This window comes from Silurus aristotelis (genome assembly GCF_946808225.1).
Source record: "Silurus aristotelis genome assembly, chromosome: 18".
Classification (NCBI taxonomy): Eukaryota; Metazoa; Chordata; class Actinopteri; order Siluriformes; family Siluridae; genus Silurus; species Silurus aristotelis.
The window spans coordinates 11,886,545-11,913,582 of NC_139591.1; the positions used below are offsets into that span (position 1 = coordinate 11,886,545).

Consider the following 27,038-nt stretch of genomic DNA (forward strand, 5'->3'; position numbering starts at 1 on the left):
GGAGGTTGTTAAGTTGTTTCATGCTAATTGCTTAATTGCGATTGGCATAAAGTCATTTTCTGAACGCTGTTTCTAATGATGTGCCGTAGTTGTTTTACAGTAAAGGTACACGCAAAATTTTACCCTATTTCACAAGCAAATTTCGAAGGAACGAGCAAACCCACACTGCCGGTTCGCCGTTTTCAGCGGAGGGTCGCATCAGTCGCTTAGTTGATGACATGTCGCTCTCGTTGTTCAGTGCAGCAAAAACTTAACTTTTTTTAGTTTTATATTTTTTTTTCACTAGGAATCTCGAAAAATGTCTCCCAAGAAAATCAGTGATGGTGCTGTGAAAACGAAAGTAAATAGAATTACCATGGAAACCAAGAAGGTTATGAGCGTTGTGCGCGTCTCACACTCGTAAACAACCACTATCACATGGGTCAGTGTTAAATTATGTTTACATTATGGTAATTTGCGGTGTATTTGTTTGTTAAAATAGGCTACATATACTTTAAGTGCAGAAATAAGCGAACTAATAAGGTCTCGGAACGGATTAAATCACTTTTACATTCATTCTTATTGGGAAAATCAGTTCGAACGTAGGAGCAAATGGACCCATTAGCAATTTTCCAGAACGAATAATGCTCGTACAGCGGGGTCCTACTGTACATGTTAGAGTATTGTAAATGAATTAATTACTACCATTAGTTCATATCAGAACATAAATTCAGACTGTGCACATCCACAAACAATTCCCTAAACCGCTCTATACACTAAAGACTTTGATAAATGAGATGAACGAGGATTATAGATCAGATTTTCAGGTTTTATTTCTTGATATTTTCATCAAATTTCAACAATTACATCATGGCAATTTGTAGTGAAACAGATTTTAAAGTAAATCGCACTCAATATTTCGTTGCATATTAACAATTTTTTGTGATGCTTTTCCATGTTTGTACTTCAGCTTCTTTTAGATGAGCATGTTTTAGATTTTTCTTTTGCACCTAGTCTTTGTTTACCTTTCCAGAGTTTAGTTGGTGGTGCGTCAGTAGTAGTGGTCTGCGGGGAAACACAGTGCTCTAGTGTTTAGTTAAATGGACTAATTATTTGCCTCGATTATTATTTTGTATTCGAATTACTCGACTTACTCGAGGAATCATTTCAGCCCTATTCTACAGCAGAGGTAGCTCTTGGTCTTCCTTTCCTGGAATAATCCTCATGGGAGCCTGTTTTCATTCAACTGCTGATGGTAAAGTTCTTGATTTTTTTTTGGCTTGACTGACCTTCATATTTTCAAGTAGGGATCTTCAAGTCTGTTCTTTTCTTTACTTAACGAGAGTGTTTCTTGCCATACAATACAGTACAGTAGCTCTCTACTCACCTTTCTGCTGCACAAGACATCTGATGGTCTAAAGCACATTAGAAAGGCAAGAAATGTCGCAACCTCTCGTCCCACATGTAAAAGCGCATCTGGTACTGTTTCATACCTTAGATGCTTATGATGATGTAAATAAATTGTAACTTATGCTTAATTGCCTGTTGGCCGGTCTGGCCGGTCAGGTTTATTCCACACAATAATCAACCTTTAACTATTCAGCCATCCTTTATAAATTTCTCTGTAGGTGTTCTGTTGATTAACATTGGAATTCAACAATGCTTTAGAATAAATAAATGATTTTAAATAATTGATTTTATGGCTGAAATGATTTCTCGAGTAATTCGAATACAAAAAAAAACCCATTAAGGCAAATTATTTGCCTCGATGCTTCTAGTCCGTTTAAAAAAAATAAATAAAAATGTTCGCCTGATTCCGACTTTTTTTTTTTTGCAATTCTGGCTTTTTTCCTCACAATCACCACTTTATTTCTTGCAATTCCGACTTTTTTTAGCCAATCGGGCAGCGTCCCCTGCTCTGTAGTGCCAGGAACACTTTGAAAATGAATTGGGCTACAATCAATAGAATCATGTCAAACTAAACCTCTGATCCATGGAGAGAAATGTCTCGCAATAAATCAAGTCAAGTTTATTTGTATAGCGCTTTTCACAACAGACATTGTCTCAATAAGCTCTTGGGTTAATTTCAGTACAGTGCATTTTAACCTTTTTTTTTTTTTAATAGTAATCCGAAAGTCGTGATTTTTTTTTTCATGTATAAATTTGTATTTGCATTTTCATGTAATATTGCAATTAAATGCACTAAATGGGTTTAGTTTTCTTGTATGAAATTTTTGTAATAAAATTTACACTTTTGTCAAAAAAGGAAACAAATTTAAGATACCAGTCTTATTTTCTCTTGTATATTTCTTATAAAAAATAAAGTATTTCTTATCCAGTTACTCAATTAATTGATGGAATAATTGGTAGAATACTCGATTACTAAAATAATCGATACCAACAGCCCTAATTAAATTTTTGCAAGTGTTTTACTCTTTTTAAACCGTCTAACATGGAGTCTATTACAACACTGGTAAGCATTTGCACAGCTGGTAATGTTATGCCATCTCTTCTCTCCTGGAAACCTAAAAGGGTGGAAATGCTTGTTTTCCTGTCTTTTCATTAGGCTATTGTATCTGGGTGGTTGCATTGTTTACTGAAAGTTTTTCACTGGTAAAATAGAGAGCTGATAAAGCAATATCAGATGAGCCTAAAGCAGTTACTTTATTATAAATTGATTGCAGTGGATCCTCAATTTTCTTCATTACTTTGGCTTTTAAAATACATTTTAGGCAATTTATTGTTTTTTTTTTTTAGTTTCTGATTTTTTTTTAATTTCTGGTGTTTAGGGCACAGTAACTACTGTACCAGTGAATAATTCGATATATTTGATAATATATTTTCTTATATAATTATTATATTTTTTTAATATTGTATTTAAAATTTTTACCTTCGTTTGAAATATTAAATATTTTGTAACTTGTGGGTGGGCTGATTTTGCTGCCTGCATCTGGCTAGCATAAACTGTAATTAAATGTAAAGCAATATTTTTCCATACAAGTATCACTAAATATTTACTGTCTTTATAAGTTAAACATTTGTCACATATTTGTTTCACTTCCATTACAACAATGCTGTACAAAGCAGAACAATTTTCACATTTATACAGCAATAGACATTAATCATCGCATCAAGTGCGCTTCAGTTCAGTCACCCCAGTGTTCAGCAGAGTTGTGCCGATGAGCTTAGCCACTGACAATAAATAAATAATGCACAGACTGCTCTGTACAACTGAACATTTTGAATCCGTGTTACTGTACTTGTTATTAGCCAAGCATTTGACACACTTTTGTTCTTCGTTTCCCAGTATTCGGAGTGTGATGCAGAAGTACTTGGAAGAGAGAGATGAACTCGCATTTGACAAAATCTTCAATCAGAAAATTGGTAAGTGTCCATTAATTTTTCATTATTTAACTGCTTTTTTTAACTACAAGAAACATTTTTCAGCTTTTGTGTTTGACATGGTTTATGTTGGCATTAAATCAGTGGAAAAGTGTGAGAAAGAAAAGCTGCATTTGGCAGTTATTTGTTGCTCAGGACTGAGTTCCCAGAAATAAAGTTTGCCAGATAAGAGAAAATAATTCATTTCTAGTAGAATTTAATTAAAACCAAATCTACATAATTAGGTAGCGTTGATTTGCAGAATAAGAATCGGGTTACTGATTGGAAGGTCGGGGGTTCAAGCCCCGGTATCGCTAAGACATGCCATTGAAATAGTGAGTGAGACTAAGGGATTAAGGGGAGACTAGCTTTACTTATTTTATTTATTTTACTGTTTTAAATTAAAGGTTTAATGTTTTTCAGTTTCCTAATTCTAGAACCAGGAGGAATGCTTTATTGCAGTGGATAATAATATTTGGCTATAAAAAAAGGTGACTTTTTAAATGTCCTAGCATCATCTGAAAAGCCGTTCATTAAGTCTAAAGGATATTCAACTGCTAAAATTTATGAGAAAATATCTCCCTTATTTTCTTGTTTTGGGGCTGCATCAGGTTTAGTACCTTCCCCTTTAACTTTGGCTCATTAGGAACTTGGAAACCATGCTTGAATAAATCAGTTTATTATATGATTTGAGCAATTCTTAATGGCTGGTCATGTGACAGAATGTGTATAATCTTCTGCCAAAAAACCCACCTATATTTGCTTAGATAAATGTTATTCCAATCAGTGTGTTATTTCAGAGATATTACAGTTTATGAGTCTATTAGTGTGAGACTACTCATTGTTTTAATCTCAATAGCTTCCTCATTTGTATCCATTTGTCACCTTAAAAGCCAAAATCATCAGTGGAACTTTTGACTACAGTGTGTTGTGGTCAAATCACTGCATAAAAAAAGCTCAATAATTCACAAGTGCATAACTGGAAGGCTGTCTCTTTCTTCTGCTGATTAAAAATGGCACTTTTTAAGTGAAGCGCAATGGGAATAAATCAGGCCTGATTAACTTTACTTACTTATAGGCCTGAAGTCTCCAGAGGGAAGTGTGCACTGAATTCACTCTTCTCCTTTTCTCTGACAATCCTACAGTTTACATTAGGCCACTGAAGTTTTGATTACATCTGAGCAAATCACAGATGTTCAGTGTCTTTTTAGAGAGCTTCCTATCAGCTACTACTGTGAAGGTTTTGAAACTAACATTATAGTTAGTTTAAAAAATTAACATGATACAGTCTTTACATATTAGAAATTGTATTCTAATTATTTGTAGATGGAACACCTTATGGTGCCCTTCGCAGTCACTTGCAGTCGCAAGATGAAGATTTGCTTCAAGGTGAACTGTAAAGCACTGTGAGATGCTGGTGGTATTGGAACACCATGTTTGTTTAATAAGTGAGGAAAATGTAATTTTCTATTACGGGCGTGTCCACAATAAAATATCTGTTGGGGGCAAAATAAGACCGAAGGAAAAACGCAAAGAAAACATAGACAATCATCAAACATCAACAACCATGAAGACAAGTGTCAAACATAAGGTTATGTAATGTGCATTACATGTCCAGTATTTTATTCTCAATGATTATATGCCGTTTGTGTTTCAAGTTAAACCTAATTATTTCTTAACCAACTTTAAGCTGTTACAGCTTTCATATAGTAGACATGAACACTCCCTTGGGTTATTCGCTGCATTATAATGCTTGCTTCTTTCTTAAAATTCCATGCTTTTACAATTGCGTGTACAATTTAGCAGTTCCATATAGCTGATGCTGATCTATTTTTTTTTTACCCACATCTCCTATGCGCTAGCAATGCTGCTGCACTACCAAACAAAACGATGAGGAAGTGCAAGCTGAGGAACTGCCTTTATAGTTGTTGCCATTATTGGTATATGTTGTGTTTCTGTAGAGGAGAATGTGAGCTGCACTAGTGAATAAAGTAATGCCTTATGTATATGATTCACAAAACAGTGTTTTTCAGCAAAACAGTGTTTGGTGTCAGTTCTTGAACCCCTCAGTAAAACCAGATCTGTTGATGCTTGTTAGTGCAGTATCTTAAAACTTCTGGAAATTTTACAGACTTATCCTCATTTCCCGCAGATGAATGGAGAACATCTTGCCATTGATCCATTCATGTTTACAGTATGGTCAAGTGTTGAAGTTTTTCCATCAGTACTATTTTTACTTCTACATAAATATTTTTTTTCTTTTAAAACTCTTGAGGTTGCCCAAGGTTTAAGGTTGCCAAATATGCAATATATATGAACCCATGTATGGAAGAACATGCTTTGTTAGTTTTAATGTGAAACATTTATTTGTCTGTTTACTTTTTTATTTAAGAATTAGTGAAATAAAAGACTAGGCTTGTTGGCAGCAAAGACATTCCAGTTTACACTGCTTATGCTGAGCTCTACTTGTTACTACTATTTACATGATACATTTATTTTTGCCAGGGCATGCATCAGACTAGTGTCTGTACTTTTGCCTCCTCAGCCTCATGGTTGGCTAATTTAGGTAACTGCATGAATGTGCAGCTGTACAGGTGCTCCTATTAAGTGTTAAGTGTATTTTTCAGATAAATTGTAGTAGTAAAAAACTGTTTATTGGCCCTTAACTACTTGTCTGGTCTCTATTGACAGTCATCTGTCTCTGGATTTGCAGACCTGGGTGCTAGTGAATAACAGAGGTGGTAAGAGTTCTAAAATAGGCATCTCTGTTGTGAAGTTCAAAAAGTACAAGGAAGATTTATAACATCTTTAAAAATTAAAGCACAATATCAAAATAAAACATGCCAAGAAATGATTTAAACTAAATAAAACATTTGTGTAGTATAATGTGCCTTTTTAGTGCAAACCATTCCATAAAACATTTTATGGTGGTGATATAAATTGTGGATTCTGTACACCATCCCTTTGCACCTAATTATTATGAAAGATAGTGAAAGGTATGCCTTAAGCATATGTACCTCATACAAACTCAACTCAAAACAGCTATCGATTTTGATGTGAATGTATATAAAGTCTTATCTCTATTTATATTTAAACACGTAGTAATTTTAATAGTTTTAATTTTATTACATTTTAATTTAACATCTTTAATAGCATTTGCATAATTAATAAATAGCTACTAGCAGAGTTACTAGCGCCAGTCACCATTAACCGTGTCATGCACCACTGTTTTGGCTCATATTTGTAAAACCGGTTTTAGCACTATAAACTTGAAGAGAGAAAAAAAAAAAAAAAGACTTCTACATGCTTGTGCAGGTTTGATGTTGAGTCTGGTGGTCTCTGGCCAGTCACATCTTTTTCGCACTTGATGCCGAAGTGTGTCCAGGGTTCTCATTTCCTTTGAGTTCAGCTAAAGCAGAATTTGATTAGGTTTTGCTTTCAGCTGGGTCGCTGCACCACTGCTGAATGATTTATGATTTGTCGTTCTCCACCTTGTGATTTTAGTGCAGTGCTTTGTACAAAACATACTTAAGTAAAAGTAAAATGACAGGTTTTGGAAACTAATTTAAAAAAAGTAGAAGCACATAGAAATCTGCTTAATTACAGCAACATGAGTAAACGTAATTCATTAATTTCCTTCTGCATTAGCATGAAGAACCATAAAAGTGTAAGACATTACACACAGTAATTCAAAACTTCAACTTAATGAGTTGGATAATCTTATCTTACAAAAGAAGATGGCAAAGGAAATAGTGCATAGATGAGATCATTTAGATTTTGACTACATTTTCATAATTGTTTTGGTGGAAACCTGGCTCGAAAGAACCTCACAAATTACCACATCCAAATTTTACCAAACATTATTATAAGTGCAACTAGCATTGTATGTTGTCATTAGAGGTGATGCAAATCAAATTTTATAGTCCTGTACACCATTAGCATGTTTGGTGTACAAAGGCCATAAAAAAAATCTTTTTACAATTCTGTACAAATATGTTATAGGAAGAGGCTCTGTGGTTTACTCTGTCCAAGGATGGCAAATATATATATATATTCAATTCAATTTATTTTTATTTGTATAGCGCTTTTAACATAAACATGTAGTTGTTCGGAAAAAAAGAAAAAAAAGCACCGTACCCAAATTCTAAATTAAGCACATTTTGTGCAAAACACACTAAACAGAAATCAACATCCAGCATCCCTGGGACTTTACAAGCCTCAATTCAAATGTTGAATGTGTGAGATTTGCATGTGTACAAATAAGTAAGTCACGGAAATATACAGTGCTCATTTTGACTTGGCTTTATGCAAAAAATGCTTGAAATTATACACACTCCTCTGCCACTTTACTAGGAATACGTATGACTAAAATGCCATACAGTGCTGGGTAAGAGCATATCATGCAGATATTTTTAATACACTACTCTGTCATATTTAACTTTTGATATTTGTTCATGGTTATGCTTCTTTTTCCAGTACCATTTGAGCTGAGCCATGTTTGGCAAACGCAATCAACCAGAATCATTTTGATTAATGTCTCTGTCTGGAATAGCATCCCTCCCTGTTGTCACTAGTAGCATTTTGTGACATCGTTATTTTATTTTAAAATTATGATTTTTAAATAGCATTTTTGCTCATTTACCAGGTATATAATGGCGATATATGTAAGGGAAGTTCAACACATGCTGAGCTGGGATGTCGATAGCATACTTCTTTTTAATGCGGTGTTGCCTAAGAGGCCTGAACATAACAGGCATCAAATGTTGTTGGTCTCTTGAGCACAGAGATTTCTCTTAAAATTCTAAAAAAAAATGTTGACATTATGCACTGTAGATAATAAGAGATTCAAAATCTTCACAATTGAATGTTGAGAAACTTTATTCTGAAATTGCTCCACAATTTGTAGACACTTTGTTGACACAGATCGGTGAACCTGCATGTCTTTACTTCTGAGAGACTCTGCCTCTCAAAGATGCTCTTTTTTTATACCCATTTTATTATTCTTTTATAGTAGGGCTTACATTTCCAGACTTTTGTTTTTCCTATCCCAACTTTTTTTTGACAGATTGTACAAATCAATTTGAAAATTACCTTTTTTTTCCCCCTTAAAATTTTAGATTTTTAGGTTAAGTCTTAAACATGTCTGAATAAAATATGGGTTTATTCGATTTACTTATTATTGCATTCACACAGCATCCCATTTAGTTTTTAATTGGGGCTGTAACATATGTTCACATATGAGGCTCGGCTATCATTTCCAACCCACCACTTCACTTTTTAAGCTCTTTATCAGCCGTGCCCTTAATCAAATACACTATATAAACAAATGTATTCTGATACTTGACCTTTCTAGCCATATGTGGTTCTTCCCCAAACTCCATACTGCTAGAGGAACACAATTGTATAGGATGACTTGATTTGGTAGCATTAAACTTTCACCTTCATTTTAGCTGGGAGACGCAAACCTGTTCCAGTGTGGTTTACATTGGTTGAAAGGGAAAATCTTGAGTGGCCTTGTATATAGCTATAACCTCATCTCTTTTAAACACATTTGGGATTAAATTGATTGCTGACTGCACCCCAGGACTCCTCAAACTGCTTCATTACCTGACTTTACTTAACACCCTTTTGGTTGAATAAGCACAAATCTTTATAAGCAAAATTTTTGTGGAATGTTTTTCTTGAAAATACGAGATTATTGTAACAGAAAACACAAAAAATATTCTTATTGTGTCTACTAGAGGTCAATCGATTGATCTGCTAGACGAATAATCTGGCCGGGTTTGGGAACTTTTTAATTTATCGGCATTGGCCGATTGTGCTGCAAATTAGGCCGATTATTAGGCAGATGCATCTGACAGCAAAACAGTGTGTGTACGTTCTGCGCTACATAACTCTCTCATACCAGCAGGTGGCAGGTTGGCATCCAAACAGGAAACCTGGAAAAGCTACAACTGTGAATGGAAAAAGCTACACATATCAGTCACTTTATACTATTATGTCTGCTAAGTTGCAAAGACAAGAGCAAGAAAGACAATTTTTTGCATTAAAAGAGAGAATGTGTGTAATATTTTGGAACATTATTGTTCGTAAGCCTTCAACCAGCTGTAGATTTGGCTACAGGTTGGCACGGGGACCAAAACCTGCACAACAAGTGCACTTTTTTGAGAGGCCTGTGGTGTTCAATAAATGTGTAATTTAAGCAATTTTCTGTGTCACGTCTAATTAATTAATTTCATGAAATGAAGGTGGAAAAATCGGTATAGGTGTCGCTGATTCACTAGTGAATTGTCACTAATTCTAGTTAGTTAGGTTTTTGTTAATGCTATTCTCTCTTGTTTGCTTGCTCACTTGTTGAGCTACTGGTTCTTTTCTCGCTGTTATTGCTGTACTGTTGTTTTAGTCCAAAATTCTGTTTGAATTTTAATTTAATTTTGAATTTGAAGTGAACCATAGTAAAATATTACCAATACACACACATCACTCAGGCTTGTGACTGTAAGAATAGCGTTTAGTAGATTTTTATATGTTAGCTGCTCAGATGGAGCTAACAATAGACAGACATCAGTTTTAAATAGAAAGGCATGCAGGCATTAGTTTTTATTGTTTTTTTTTAAAAAACTTATACATTTTTTTTTTTTCTAGCATAGAGAACTATATTTACAATGACGGTGATTTTTGCAAGTGTTTCTAAAACCCATGCAGCAATTTCAATTGCAGAATTATCTATTATAAATATAGCTGCAAGCAGGGATGGCGGGCCCCCGCACATTTGTGTATCGCTATACGGTGCCTCCCAGAAAACAATGCACGGTGTGCAAGTGCATCAAGTGGGTAAATATCAGTGGACTATGTTATGTTAACTATAACTATATAGCATTTGGGGACTGTAGGTAAAAGAAACCCCATATTTTAGACAAACGGGGGTGCTAGTGAGCCACTTAAGAGACACACCTTTGTCTGACCTTTTTGTCCACACTTAACAGCCGACAAATGTGACGTATGTGTCAAATTTCATATTAATCTAAGCACACCAAAAGCCTTAAATATGCCTGAAATAAAAGTAAAGTTTGACGCGTTGCAATGGGAACAGTGTTTGAGATCAAAAATCCCTTCGCAATTTAGCATCTCCATTATCTCTGAGTTATGTTGACCAAGTCTGTTCTCAATTCCATGAATCCTTTAGGAGGAGTATTTAAAAGTTTACCGCATGCAGCTGTCAAAAAATCCACCTTTGTGACTGACACACTTCCTGCCGCCTGTTGGTGGCGCTATGTCCAAGATTCACGATATGTAAATCGATGCAATCGGAATCCTTGGCCGAACAATCCTTGGCGTGTCATCCGAATAAGAAATTTTTGCTTTAGATATTAGACACTTCCTTTTCTCTGAATTCGCCATAACTTTGTCGCCCCACCATGGCAGCACCGTTCGAGATATCAAAATTTAGCAAGTCCAATGTCTCGGCATCATGTACACCACGTTTGATGTCAATCGCATGAATTCCCTAGGAGGAGTATTTAAAAGTTCACCGCATGCACTTATAAAACAAACCAAAATGGCTGACTTTCTGTTGGGCGGAGCTAATATTTTTTTGAGGGCGAAAGTTGTTTGGGTCGATGAGATCTATATGCGTACCAACTCTTATGCATGTGCGTACATAATTGCCCGATTTGTGCACCAATGTTTGTTTTTGCATTACAGGGGCCTAGTGACGGACGACTCTGACGTGTGCGCCAAATTTCAAACGTTTTCGAGCATGTTAAGGGAACCCAATTGGCCAATGTGTGTAAAAAAAAAAAAAAAAAAAAAAGTAAATAAATAAATTCTAAGGAAAACAATAGGGCTTCGCATCTTTGGTGCAGGCCATTCTGGCCTGCTCCTTGGTGCTCGGGCCCTAATTATCCCTTTTGAGATCTTTTGCATCAGTCAAATTCTCAATTGCCACATTTTTTCCTTTTGTTTGTAAAATATGGGTTTATCAGATTAGCAAAAGGTTGCATTTAGTTTTTTCATAGATTTTATTTTTTCCAGCTTTTTTTTGGAATTGGGGCTGTAAATACTTTGTAAAATCTTCAGAAATCTTGCCCTTTGCTCTTTCTTTCTCCAGCTCTATTCTGAGAATGTTAGTTGTTCTATTAATGTGTCAAAAGTGCATGGCGTTAAGAATCATGCATTTCACAACAAAGCACGGCACATAGCGTTTTTCTTCAATGCTGTGCCGTGAGGGTGAATTCAAGCAAATGGAATTGTTTATGATTATACAAATAGATGAGTTCCCCCCTCATTTCCTGATTCTTCATTTCCCTAGTTGGCCCCAGTGGTCTGCTCTCATCCACCCGTCCACATTCCCTCTGTTAATGGAAACAGTAGCATTACTGTGTGCCAGAGCAGATGGCGCTCAATCTCTCTCTCTCTCTCTCTCTCTCTCTCTCTCTCTCTCTCTCTCTCTCTCTCTCTCTCTCTCTCTCTCTCTCTCTCTCTCTCTCTCGCTCGCTCGCTCGCGCACACACACGCAACTTTATTCACAAATGTAACAACTATCTCACTTTTTTTGTCGTGATGCTGTGCTTCCTGGTACCCTGTCTAGGTGGTTGAGTCAGACACCAACCAGAAAGGAATCAACTAATTTTGAAGAATCCGCCTGTATTCTAATTGATTTTGGAAGAATGGAATAGTGCTCTTCACTCTAAATCCAAAAGACCAAATCTGGATATTACCATATCTGGTAATGACAAAAAGTACAACAATGCACTATCAAATGTGAGGGGAAAAATACTTTAGTTTTTCTTTAAGTGAAATTGGATTACTTCTGGCTTTAAAGTTATATTTTGACATTCACGCAGTGTCCATACACAACTCGTACTATGAATTTGCAGTGTGGCATTTATTTACTTTGTTGAATATGCTTTTGTCTTTCATGAATTCCTGATTTCTATTGATGTTGTGGATCTGTTTTACTTTATTTATTTTATTATTTTCAAACAATCTTCGCTTAAGAAACACAATTACATTAAACATATTTCCAGATTTGTATTTATTTATTTTTACACAAGGTTTTAACATTGTATTTACTTGTTTATAATTAGGCTGCCTGAAAACAGTTTAGCAGACACTGCTGTCTGGTGTAGTGGAATCAGAGCTGCTGCTGCTGCCCCCGATGACTTCGCTGTTGTATAACATGCCATCCAGGAGCAGATGCCTGTGCTCCCTTACATTATAACACCGTGTTGTCAATGATCAATTAAACACCGATCACATAAATATCCACACAAATGTTTCAGAATCAGTATAATGTAGAATGTTGAGTCATTTTTGCAGCTGTAGTCTATTGAGGTACTCTAGTCTTGAGGGGAGGAGCACCACTACTTACATTTTCCCTCACTTCTCTTGCTCAAGCCACGCCTCTTCCTTCACTCGCATCCCTCTCACTCTTTCTTTCTCTCCCTCCCTCCCATCTGCCAGAGTTCTGGAATGGCTGTTTGGAGAGTTTTGTGCTGCTAAGCAACTGTGGTTACTGTGGCAACCCTGAAGAAACCCCTTGTTTGCTTGGTAACTGAGAAAATGAAATTAATTGAATGATATATTAAAAAAGTGGTGCTGAAAATGAGAATAAGGACCTAAAAAATAATCCAACAGACATGATGATGCACAGAGTAATTACATATAGACACTCATCATCCCTTAAGTCGACAGTGCTTATTGTGTTTATTTATCTCTGACCATTAGTAAATAATGCTGCTATCCTGCAGATGCTTTTCTTTGATTTTTTTGGCCTGGGTTTGTGTCAGTGTGCTTGAAAATAATGATGCTTTGTTTGCAATGATCAGGGCATGTGTGTAAATTTGACTTAAGGCACACATGCTGTGCTCATATATATTGTTCATTGACTGGTTACCCACTAGATGTCCATAATTGTTCTGTGATGTGGATCGATTTATTGACCTCACTATCAAATCTCTCAGTTTGTCTTGGTTTCTGTCTAAATCTCCCTCCCCCTCTTTTCTTTTGGCTTTCATTGTACATTTACATATACCAGAGCCAGTTATATGAACATCATTTGGACAAGCACTATCTGTAGCTCTGAAGCACTAGCTTTCTGTTCATACAGTGGCTTGATTATCTGGAAAAGGCAGGACAAGAACTAATCAGCCCTAAGCCTTATTTATTTTTGGCCTTGACTTTTGTGTTTGCTTACTTGATTTTGTAAGTGTCTGTGAACTCAAATATGCACATGTTGGTCTACAGGGCCATTGTGTTTAGTTAAAGATTAAATAATCATTAACAGTGGTGTTTTTCCAAGGCAGTGGGTTTTTTCTGTTGTAGTTTATATTTCTAGTGCTCACTTAATGAATTTTAAGATACTTGAAGTTAATTGTATCGGCCCCATTTATAAAATAAGCAACACCTATTAAGGCTTCTATAAGTTTGCTTTCTGTCATATATTGTGCATTCATGAAGTCAATACTGCTAGCGTTTAGGGGTGTAGTGGTACACAAAATGCACGTACCTCGGTTTTGAAGTCACGGTTTGGTTCAAAATAGTATAAATCCAATAAATGCAACACACTTTTTTTTAGATAGATGGGTGGATGGATAGATGGATGAGTTCTGTCTGTCTATCTGTCGATCTAGCTGTATCATTGCATAGTACACAGCAACAAAATGCAGTTTAGCATCTACCAGACGTGCAAATAGTAGCAATTGTGCAGATTAATATGTAAGTATATGTACAGCATGTGAAATAAAGTGTGTGTGTGTGTGTGTGTGTATATATACAGTGAGGAAAATAAGTATTTGAACACCCTGCTATTTCTCTCCAACTTAGAAATCATGGAGGGGTCTGAAATTGTCATCGTAGGTGCATGTCCACTGTGAGAGACATAATCTAAAAAAAAAAATCCAGAAGTCACAATGTATGATTTTTTACTATTTATTTGTATGATACAGCTGCAAATAAGTATTTGAACACCTGAGAAAGTCAATGTTAATATTTGGTACAGTAGCCTTTGTTTGCAATTACAGAGGTCAAACGTTTCCTGTAGTTTTTCACCAGGTTTGCACACACTGCAGGAGGGATTTTGGCCCACTCCTCCACACAGATCTTCTCTAGATTATTTAGGTTTCTGGCCTGTCGCTGAGAAACACGGAGTTTGAGCTCCCTCCAAAGATTCTCTATTGGGTTTAGGTCTGGAGACCTTCTAGGCCATGCCAGAACCTTGATATGCTTCTTACAGAGCCACTCCTTGGTTATCCTGGCTGTGTGCTTCGGCTCATTGTCATGTTGGAAGACCCAGCCTCGACCCATCTTCAATGCTCCAACTGAGGGAAGGAGATTGTTCCCCAAAATCTCGCAATACATGGCCCCGGTCATCCTCTCCTTAATACAGTGCAGTTGCCCTGTCCCATGTGCAGAAAAACACCCCCAAAGCATGATGCTACCACCACCATGCTTCACAGTAGGGATGGTGTTCTTGGGATGGTACTCATCATTCTTTTTCCTCCAAACACGTTTAGTGGAATTATGACCCAAAAGTTCTATTTTGGTCTCATCTGACCACATGACTTTCTCCCATGACTCCTCTGGATCATCCAAATGGTCATTGGCAAACTTAAGACGTGCCTGGACATGTGCTGGTTTAAGCAGGGGAACCTTCCGTGCCATGCATGATTTCAAACCATGACGTCTTAGTGTATTACCAACAGTAACCTTGGAAACGGTGGTCCCAGCTCTTTTCAGGTCATTGACCAGCTCCTCCCGTGTAGTTCTGGGCTGATTTCTCACCTTCCTTAGGATCATTGAGACCCCACGAGGTGAGATCTTGCATGGAGCCCCAGTCCGAGGGAGATGTTTAGCTTCTTCCATTTTCTAATGATTGCTCCAACAGTGGACCTTTTTTCACCAAGCTGCTTGGCAATTTCCCCGTAGCCCTTTCCAGCCTTGTGGAGGTGTACAATTTTGTCTCTAGTGTCTTTGGACAGCTCTTTGGTCTTGGCCATGTTAGTAGTTGGATTCATACTGATTGTATGGGGTGGACAGGTGTCTTTTATACAGCTAACGACCTCAAACAGGTGCATCTAATTTAGGATAATAAATGTAGTGGAGGTGGACATTTTAAAGGCAGACTAACAGGTCTTTGAGGGTCAGAATTCTAGCTGATAGACAGGTGTTCAAATAGTTATTTGCAGCTGTATCATACAAATAAATAGAACATTAAATATAATTTATATTGTGATTTCTGGATTTTTTTTTTTTTAGATTATGTCTCTCACAGTGGACATGCACCTACGATGACAATTTCAGACCCCTCCATGATTTCTAAGTGGGAGAACTTGCAAAATAGCAGGGTGTTCAAATACTTATTTTCCTCACTGTGTGTGTGTGTGTGTGTGTGTGTGTGTGTGTGTGTGTGTACACACACACAGTACAGACATACATACATACATACATACATATATACAGTACAGACCAAAAGTTTGGACACACCTTCTCATTCCAAGAGTTTTCTTTATTTTCATGACTATGAAAATTGTAGATTCACACTGAAGGCATCAAAACTATGAATTAACACATGTGGAATTATATACATAACAAGAGAATGCCAAGAGTGTGCAAAGCAGTAATCAAAGCAAAAGGTGGCTACTTTGAAGAACATACAATGACATATTTTCAGTTGTTTCACACTTTTTTGTTATGTAAATAATTCCACATGTGTTAATTCATAGTTTTGATGCCTTCAGTGTGAATCTTTATTTTCATGACTATGAAAAGTGTGTGTGTGTGTGTGTGTGTGTGTGTGTGTGTGTGTGTGTGTGTGTGTGTGTGTGTAAACATATGTACAGTGAATAAATGTAAAGTCTATGGCAGTGAAACGTGCAGACACTGTTGTAAAGGTAAAAGTAGAAGGTTATAAGGCTATGGCATTAGAAAAAATGTACAAAGGCTGAATAAACAAGTCCAATAAATATATATATATTACACGTGTGTGTGAATGTGAAATATTAGGCAGGATGTACAATAACACGTGTGTGTGTATATATGTGTGTGTGTGTGTGTGTGTGTGTGTGTGTGTGTGTGTGTGTGTGTGTATATATATATATATATATATATATATATATATATATATATATATATATATATATACACACACACACAAATAAAATAGTCGTGCAGATGTATGTAAGGCACAATATGTGTAGAGAATGAAGGGTATAAAAATACAATATGTAATATGTCTATTTTATGTATAATTTTACAGAATTTTTATATTAAAATATTTATATGTAGTGTAGAGTTCCGTAGTGTGATGGTGGATGGAAAAAACTGTCCCTGAACCCGCTGGTTCTGGTGCATATATTCCTGTATCTCCTTCTTGATTGAAGGAGATTAAACAGTTTGTGACTGGGATGCAAAAAGTCATTGATGATAATATGAGCTCTGTGCAGACATCTGCTGAAGGTGTTAAATGGCATGTAGTTGGGTGCCAGTGATGCGTTGGGCGATTTTGACCACCCTTTGCAGGGCTTTGCATTTACCCACAGTGAAACCTCTGTACCATACATTGATGGAGTTGGTCAGGATGCTCACGATGATCCAGCGGTAAAAACTCGTTGGAATTCTCTGGGACAGATGAGTTTTCTTAAGACTCCTCAAGAAGTACAGGTGGTGTTGTGCCTTCCTAAACAGAGCTGAAGTTTTCTGGTGCCAGGACAGATCCTCAGAGATGTGAACTCCCAAGAACTTAGTTGGAGAAGTTGGAGACTCTCTCTACCTCAGTTTCATAGATGTAGACTGGAAGATGTCTCCTGCTTTAGACTTCCAAAAGTCCACAACGAGCTCTTTAGTCTTCGTGGCATAGAGTGTCAGGTTGTTTGTGGCACACCACACTGTCAGGCTTTGTCTCTCTTCCCTGTAGGCCGAGTCGTCGTTGTTGCTGATCCGGCTGACCATGGTGGTGTCATCTGCATACTCGATGAAGATGTTGGAGTTATGCAGAGGAATATAATGCATAACTGGATGAGTATGTCATGGATGAACAGGGAATAGAGTAGTGGGCTCAGAACACAGCCCTGTGGAATGTCAGTGTTCAGAATGAGGGTTAAGGATACCTGTTTGCCCAACCTAACAGATTGAGGTTTGTTTCTCCTTTTAAGAGAAATTCTTGCAGTTGGACAAAAAAGGCTAGATAGTCCATATTGCTAGCACTGTGGATTCTTTAGCGCTTTCATGCATGCAGAAAAAAAAATCTTATGTCTGGTACAGAGTGAGTAGCCACAGTGACACCGCACTAACGCTACCTTTTTTTTTTATTATTAATATTATACCCCTGACATTGTTGTGTATGTTTTCAAGCTTAAAAATAATAAATGCACTTGGTGCGAGGCCTTGAGTAAACAAAAAACACTTTGCTGCTGTTCACATGCAATCATCATGTTCTTTGGATTTTAGCTAACAAAGTACGTTCTTGATTTTCTTGTTTAAACAAATTTGTAATTTTTTTTTCAACATGACTATGTTAGCGTTTGCATATTTTGCAAATAACCATATTGTCTTTTGTGAAAATTTTGTTTAGGTACTGACTTTTTTTTGTCAGTTCATGTTGCTGTGCTGCCAAGCAAATCGATGCAGAAGCATAGCTTAAGAAGCTGCTTCTCTTTATTATAATTGGTTTGGCTGTGTTCCTGTCAGAGTGAGCACTCGCTTAGACTGTTTTGTCATTTTGTCAATCAGAAATGATCATATCAGCCACCTCTCGACTGGAATAAGAAACTTGGTCAGGTGAAGAAAAACTCATTGGTAGACAGTAATAGGCAGAAATGCATTTTAATCTGTATATTTAATAATGTGGTGACCATGGAAATATGAAACTGTACAACCCCAATTCATGCCCATGTTTAACATGACTATCTAACAAATCTAAAACCCAACACTAGCCATATTTAGAGCCTTTATTTTGAGTGAGGTTGTTTAGTGAATTTCTGTATTTGTTCACTTGTTTTAATACCTCATTACAGATAAAGAATAAAACAAAGTGCTTAAAAACTGTTACTTGTGTGTTGTGCAGAAAATAAAGCAGTGGATTTATCTTGAGAAACCCTATTTCTGAGCAGAGTGTATTAGGTCAAGAGTACGATGAGAGTAGCCAGTCTTAGGCAAGCGAAAATGAGTGGGTTCTGGGGTATGAGAAACGTTCATCAATGAGTTAGCTCATGTGTGTGTTCTGTTACAGCTTTGTAAGATTGCCGTTGAAACCAATCTAGGGGAAGTGTGTGTATGCGTGTGTGTTTAAAGCTAAATGGAACAGAAAGGATCATGTGGGCAGGAATGATGAAAATCAATCCAAAAATAAACTGACACTTTGTTAAGACTGCTGCATCTGCATGCGTGTACTCGAGTTTTGCGATTTCCTTTTCTAGTTTTTCCTTGTTCCGTGCCTGTGTTTGTGTGTGTGTGTTTATTGTGTATTTTTGCATTTATTTTTGTATTGATTGTGTGTCTATCTGTTATGTGTAGGGGACAGAAGCTAAGTAATTTTGCATCTTCTTCCTACACATAATAATCAATATTATCATTGTGTAAATGCTTTAACTTCATGGACTGGTAACCATGACTTCACTGAACAGGCCAGGGCCAAAGTTAAAGAACTCATCTTTGCTATTTTGCAATTTAACTACAATGAGCTGTGAAAAGCAAGATTGATGTATGTTGAAACACTTTTGTGTATTCAAAGCAGCCTGGTGAAGTATGCAGGAGTGACCAATGCCTCAAGACTAGTGATTTACAATGCTACTGATGCAGGAACATGAACAATAAATATAAATGCTAATATATGATAAGAATATAAGAAACAACAAGAGGCCCCAGGTCTGTGCTTTGTTCTAAATATGTGATAATTTGTTCATAATTTAAAATAAAACATGTAATAATCAAATTAGTATTTAGGGAGGTGAACGGCACTATTCTGCATGAGCTGCTTCCTTTTAGACACTGTCTGTCCCTGAAATATGATCCTCACTGTAAACAACAGCTAGCTCTGTGTATAGTACTTGCCCGGAAGAGTCAAGAGTTGAGCAGGGATAGGCTTTGGCCTCAGAGGAGATAAGTTTCGAAGAGATAACACTTAAGGGAAAGATGGGAGCGTTACAGATATGGGAGACTGTTTTTTTTTTTGTTTGTTTGTTTTTTTTTCTTTTCCTCCTTCAGCTTAACTGTGCATTGTGGGTATGTTTATAATTAAGAGCTGGTGTCATGATACGGTCTGATTCATTTCTTAAAGCTGTAAGGACATGCTGTCTCTCTAAAGCTACAGGGCAATAGCTTGGGTTGAGTTTAAGATGCTACTCAAAATCAGCACATCCTTATCCAGACCTTAAATGTAACTCAGTGCTTGAAAATATAATTTTCTCTTTTTTTTGGGGGGGGGGTGGCTTGAACACTTAAGTTCAATGTTGTCTGACATTTTGATACAACTACAATATGTCATGCTGAATTGCATTTATGTCACATCATAAAATACCTCTTATAAATGGTGATTTTAGCATCTGTTGCAGGGGTCTCCAATCTTTTCCAGAAAGGGCCAGTGTGGGTGCAGGTTTTTATTCCAACCAAGCAAGTCCACACCAAATTCTACCTGTTCAAATCTAATGATCTTCATTTTCAATGACTATCAGGTGTGACCATTGATTGGTTGGAATGAAAACCTGCACCCACACTGGCCCTTCCTGGAAAAGATTGAAGACCCCTGATCTATGCACATAGATACACTCTTCAAATCAGGGAAATGGTTTATTTGCCAATTCTACATATGTAGGTGCAAATATTTGTGATCATTGAATTTTTCTTTTGCCACACTTTCCAGTTTTTTTTGCCAAGATTGTGCTGCCCATTCTGATTTGACCTCAGATGACTGCCTGATGCTGCCTTTATTCTAACCTTTAGCTTGAAGGTTTTATGTCGTCCGGATGCTTGTAAATGTTTCATTCTATGTGGGAAAATCGCACGTATTCAGATTTGTATGTTCTTTTGGAGTTTGCACTAAACACTGATTACAATAAACTTTTGTTTTGATGACAGGAAGGTACAGCATTAGAAAGGATTAAGACGCAAACATGCTATAGATTACCTTTACTGTAGGATTCAAATGCAAGTTTGTGTGACATTTTTATACCCCGCAAGATAATTCCGCAGTAGGTTCTAACAGTGGCTGGCTATTCAATGTCTGTAATAAGCTTGTCCTAATACCACAGGTATTGCAAACTTCTTTAAAAAAAAAAAAAAAAAAAAAAAAAAAAAAGGATGTTGTGCTGATGTTCATATCTTTATTACATATTTCAAACTCTGCACACATGTAATGCAAAATGTGTCAATGTGATGTAGTGATCTATATGGTCAATATTAGTGGGGTTAAGTAGAGAATGTGTATGTTGAGTGATGTATATGAAGGTAAGATGCAATACTTTGTAAACGACAAGGTAATTACGAGTTACAGGTTCTAGTTGATTGTAGCATTCATTTTTTAACATAGAGGTAGGCAGAGGTGGACAAGTTACAAATTGATCAGTTGTAATTGACTCCAGTGGGTTGGGGTTTGAAATGTTGGACTTCAGAACGTTGTGAGTTCCCTGCACCAACTAGCCGTCATTGCTGGGCCATTAAGCAAGGCCTTTATCGGTCAACTGCTCAGCTGTTTAAATGAGATAAATGTTAGGTACGTCTGCCAAATGCCAAAAATGTCGATGTAAAATTATTTGTTATGCATTACTTTTTTTTCCTATGTATTTTTACTTGCATGTTTATGATCCTGGAAAAAAAAAAGCCCGGGATAATCATCTTGTACCAGTGTTCACATAATACCAATGAGGAACCACAGTCGTACATTTAGCCCCACCCCTTTTGTGAATCCCTTCTTCTCTTTTTCCTTTGCATTAGTACATCAATTACTTAGCAACGGGCACTTCTCTGGACTATTTAAATGCTTTTGTTCCCCCTTTGGCCTGCAGTGAAATGGATTGGACTGGATTGTTACTGATATTTTGCCACTATATTCTAGCTTCTGTTTCCCTTTCTCACCCTTTTGTAGACTGAGACCTATTATTGTTGCTATGGGAACAATAAGGCTGATTTTTGCTTGCTGTTTTGATTTTTCTTTACCGCTACCCAACACCCACACACCCTGCACTCCCCACAAATGACGCACCACATCACTATTACGTGACTGGTTCTGTAAGAGGCTGCAAGTTTTACTAATGTAACGCTCAAGACGAAACAGTCGGCTTATTTCCTTGGAGTGTTGTTATTGTCCAGCAAGCAGAGCACTGAGGAAGGGACTTGAGAAAGCCAAAGTCAGGGTAGTCAGTGGATAAATAATTTTTTTATTTTCTTTCTTTTTGTTAAGGCAAATTTTTCAACAGTGATTAGGATGTGGTGCATGTAATCAGAGTTTTTGTCTAACTTTTACTGGCCAATAATTTCTGCTTATTTTACACATGAATATTAGCATGGTAAAGAATGGATTATGGAACGGCAATCTTTTCGCTTAGCCCTTAGACACTTGGCATCCCAGAATCTAGTGGGTGCAGTTTTCCTGTATCAGTGTTCACATAGGAACAGACAAAGCACCCAGAATAAGGCAATTTCTTATGCAGATGTATGGCCAAAAAAAAATAAAAAATGTATCTTTCAATCGGGCGATTTAGTTTTTTAATTAATCGGATTTAATAAAAGTAAAAAAAAAAAAATTTTTTGAATTAGATATTTTGCTCATTATAAGTATATAAAACCTTAATTCAGGGTATTTATGTATAAAAACAAGTAAAAAAACATTGTAAACCGATTCACTCATACTGTGTTGTTTCCAGGGACAGTTTGTTCAGTTGTAAAGATATAATCATCTAGAATATGAATATATATATTATTTCATTAGATCTCGTTAATATACAAACATTGAAAACAAGCATTTGTGCATAGTAAAGCTGCAGTAAATCACGTTTGAAAACAGAAGTTAACTGTCGTAGTAGACAAATGCTATTAAAAGAAAATGAAAGAGAAACGCAAGTTAACATGTTTAATAAAAAAAGGAAAAAATATTCGCTGAAAACTACGACAGTGGCTAAAAATGTGTAGTTTTAATAGTTTACTGCTGCTGTTATTTGCTGCTTTTAAATTTAGTGTTTGTTCGCACCGTTTTAATTGAATCCATCGTTGTGAACGAGGTGATTGTGCAACCTGATGCTCACGAATCAAGATAGAACCGATCCAGTGCGACTCTCTCGAAGTTAAGTTTATACAATCGCACTTCTTTAAACTGTACCATTTTCACATGATGAGGATTATACAGTTTTTGCGTACCGTGCTGATGTTTCTCCTTGATCCTTGACTTGGGATGTACACTTTTTCCAGCTGCCGGGTGACCCTGTACTCCGCCATTTTGTAAGCGAATGTGTTATCTAGCAGTCACATTAACCTGTAAATTGAGCAGCCCAACTAATCGATAACAGCATTATGGATTTATGTTTTGTAGATTAAAAACGTAACCATTGAGGAAATTAGCATTTTGAGTGCATACAGTTAAAGTTGTGCTCATGTCTCATGTTTGCAGGGTTCCTGCTATTCAAGGATTTTTGTATGAATGAAATAGATGAGGCTGTTCCCCAGCTGAAGTTTTATGAAGAGGTAAGAGGAATCTTTTGCTCTTTCATCTTTCTTTAATTCCTTTGTTAAAATGGGAATATCTGATCATTCTTAAGTTATCATGAACTTAATGTCTTATTTTACCCAAACTGAAGCATTGTACTGCAATTGCTACATACCTAAATAAAAATTTCAGTGGTCTGTAAATGGTTTGGAAGCACCTAGTCTTTTGATCAGGCCTGTTTCTTTTGTTTAGATGCAGCAAACTAGGTAAAAGCAACTGCAAACACAGTAAATGACCAAGTAAAATCTTTGGACAGATGAGTCCAAATTTGACATTTCTGGCTCTATCAGAAGAATATATGTAAGCTGAAGAACAGGAGAGATGTAACCAGACTGCTTTACATCCACAGTCAAACATGGAGGTGGAAGCTTAATGGTTTGGGGTTGTTTTGGTGCAGGGAAGTTTGGAAACTTATTGCCGTTGAAAAGAATCCTGAACCAACATGGCTACCATTCAGTACTTCACTGCCATGCAACTGGACTGTGACTAATTGGACCAAACTTCATACAAAAAAAGATAATGACCTGAAGCATATGTCCAAGTTCTGTTTAGACTTCAGCAATCGAAATGCTGTTGAACTACTCTGGCATGAAACATATTGCAATGTCAAAAAGAAATAACCAGCTAGCAGAGACTAATTCTGGCAAGTTTTAGAAGAGACATGGCAAAGTATTTCAGCAGAATATAATTCTTTATTTTAATTTCAAAATTGAAATAAATAATTTTTTTTGGAGAAATGAACTGTCAAGATAAGAGCGTGTAAAGCCATTATTCATTTAATGGAGGATGATTTGTCAATAGAATTAACATGACATGACGTTCATCAGTGTACGGGTTTTGATTTGGATCATGCCACTTTCGTGTGAAGGCTGGCTGTAATCCTACAAATTGTCACATGAGAAGACCTGCATTTTAAAATAGTCGTTGTCTTCAACCAAAAAGCATACGTGTGTATCCATTTATACAACCTCAAGCCCCATGTACTGGCTTCTTCATTATGTATTGCTTCATCCTTCTGGAGTGCTGACTGTTTCTAGAGCCTTAAGTGGGGGGAAAAAAGGTTGTAAGCAAATAAATAAATAAATAAATTCCTAAGCTTACTTCTGCAGTAGCAGACTTATCTGGACATATCTCCAAAGCCATAACAATGTTTACACCATCATGCAAATAGTTAAATGGTGTTTTGTTGTGTATAAAGAGCCTGCAAAACATTTGACACATTAATAGCACACATTTTGTAATCGAGCAAAGAACACTGATTAATCCTTAAGATTCATGTACAAAACAAGCCCTTACAGTACATAAGTACATTACAGCCCTTTTCAAACCCGTTCTGTTTCATGGTTCGGATGCAGTTTGCAGCAGTCTTCAGACATGATGCTCAAAATCACGGTAATATAGCTGCTCCAGAATTTGACTCAGGGTCATACTTTGTTTTGCCAACGTGTTTTTAAAAAAAAAAACTTTTGAGATGTGTGAGAAGAAAATGGTACTTTTGTGTTGTGTGCCTGCTGCACACAGTAGTATTAGGAGAATGATACCCTCCAACCAGAAAAACACTCTTTTTCAGCTCTACAAGCTCTATTTTGTCAGGCCCCAAGTGACACGTGTGTAAATTCAGTCAGTTTATTATTTTCAAAGATAGTCATGCCAAAGATATCGGCACCCTTGCAATTCTGGCAGAAAATGCCAGAACACTTCTCTCAGATAATTATTCCAATTGCAAATGTTTTGGTACTTACGTGCTTGTTGTTTTTGTTTGCACTGCAACAACACAAAAACAGAAGAAAAGTCAAACTTGATAAGATTTCACACAGAACTTTATTAGAAAATGATTGGCACGTTGTCAAAATTGTAAAAAAAAAAAATTGCTTTTCAAGCATGTGATGCTCCTGTAATTTATATTTAGACTCACCTGTGGCAAGTAACAGATGTGGGCAATATAGTAATCACACTTGCAACCAAATAGAAAAATGTTGACCTAAACCTTTGTGTTGTGTGTCACACTGAGCATCGAGAAAAGAAAGAACTATAAAGAGTTGTCTATGGATTTAAGAGGAAAAATTGTGGAAAAGCTTTGACAATCTCAAGGCTACAAGTCCATCTCCAAAGTTCTTAATGGTACTGTGTCCACTGTGCGCAATATCAAGATGTTTACAGCCCATGGCACTGCAGCGAACCTTCCTGGAGATAGACGGCTGAGCAAAATGAATAAAAGAATTACAACAAAGGATTGTTTGAATGGTGGTTAAAGAACTCCGATTTACTTCCAAACAAATTCAAGCTGATCTGCAGACACAGGGTGCAACAGTGTTAGCTCACACTGAGTAAAAAGGGAAGCTACATTAGGAGACCCAGGAGGACACCACTGCTGACACAATGGCATAAAAAAGCAAGACTGGAGTTTGCCAAAACTTATGTGAAAAAGCCACAACCCTTATGAGAGAACGTACTGTGCACAAATGCGACAAAAGAAGAGCTTTTTGGTAAAGGACATCATGGCACTCTTTACAGAAAAAGAAACGAGGCCTTCAAAGAAAAGAACACAGCCCCTACAGTCAAACATGGTGGAGGTTTATAGGCGTTTTGGGGATGCTTTGCTGCTTCTGGCACTGGATGCCGTGACTGTGTGAACAGTATCATGAAATCTGTTGATTACCAAAGAATTTTGGGGCGCAGCGTAGTGGCCAGTGTCAGAAAGCTGCATCTTTACCAGAGGTCATGTGTAGGACAATGATTCGAAACACATTTCGAAAAAGAACTTTTTAGAAACAAAGCGCTAGAGAGTTCTGAAATGAGTCCAAATCTGAATCCCATAGAACACCTGTGAAGAGATTTCAAAACAGCAGTTGGGAGAAGGCATCCTTTAAATCGGAATGACCTGGTGTAGTTTGCAGAAAAAGATTGATCCAAAATTCCAGTAGAGAGGTGTACGAAACTCATTCATTGTTACGGGAAGCGATTGAGTTCAGTTTTTTTTATTTTTTTTAAAGGGGAACTACCAAATAAGGGTGCCAATAGTTTTGTCCAGGGCATTTTTTTGGATTCTGTGTGGAATTGTTTTAGATTTGACTTTTTTGTTTTCTTGTGCTATTCCAATGCAAACCAAAAAAATAAACGAGTAATATCTAACAGAATTGCATGGCCATGAGTGTACCGTAATTTCCGGACTATAAAGCGAACCCATATATAAGCCGCGCCCACTGAATTTGACAAAGATTTTTATCTTTAGCTTTAATAAGAGACAGTTGTGGCTCCTTTAAGAGCAGAGCGGTATTTTGGGAATAGCCTGCCGCCGCATTTTTCCGCTATTACTGCATGTGTGCAAGACCGAGGAATATGTCCTTATTATTTTCTGATGCTTATTTCAGTTTCTTTGACTAACTCGTAATGCTGTTGCCAAGAAAAATAAAAAAGCACGAGTTTTGGAAACCTGTCTGTGCTTATATGATTTCTGTTGCAACTGGAGTTAGTGAGCTCTCCCTTCACCCAGACTCAACGCGTTACAACGGCTTGTATCTAAACAGTAGCCTACCAAGAAAGTAATTGTTCACTGTTTTCCTCCTTTCTTTCACAACTATTTCTCTCGGGAGTTTATCTTTTAGCATCGTTGTGCGTTTAAAAAAAAAACCAAAACAAAACAAAAAAAGTTTTTTTTCTCCCGATGCCGTGCAGCTCAGAACACAGGTGAGGTGCATATTTTTTCGTTTCCGTTCGGGAATTTTATTGGTCTAATGTTATGTCGCTCAGTTTTTTGGCTTGAAGTTTGTAAAACCGGGAAAAACCCAGGAAAAACTAAAAAATAAGCCGCTTCGCTGTTTAAACTGTGGGGTTCAAAACGTGGGGAAAAAGTAGCGGCGTATAGTCCGAAAAATACGGTATATGCTTTTTTTGTTATACAAAAAAAAAAGCTATGTTTGCATAATCACAGAATCAGCTTGTAGACAGGCGTCTACACCACTGGGGGCGCTGAACAGTCTTATCA

The 27,038-nt window shown here is 36.8% G+C and overlaps 1 protein-coding gene across 1 annotated transcript in view; it reads left to right on the forward strand.

Moving 5' to 3' along the window:
• Positions 1 to 27,038, forward strand: part of grk3 (G protein-coupled receptor kinase 3) — a 68,908-nt gene that overhangs the window by 10,640 nt on the left and 31,230 nt on the right. Inside the window, exons 2-3 of the mRNA XM_083569104.1 lie at positions 3,287 to 3,363; positions 22,958 to 23,031. Of these exons, the coding sequence (XP_083425230.1) occupies positions 3,287 to 3,363; positions 22,958 to 23,031 (151 nt within the window). The remainder of the gene's footprint in view (positions 1 to 3,286; positions 3,364 to 22,957; positions 23,032 to 27,038) is intronic.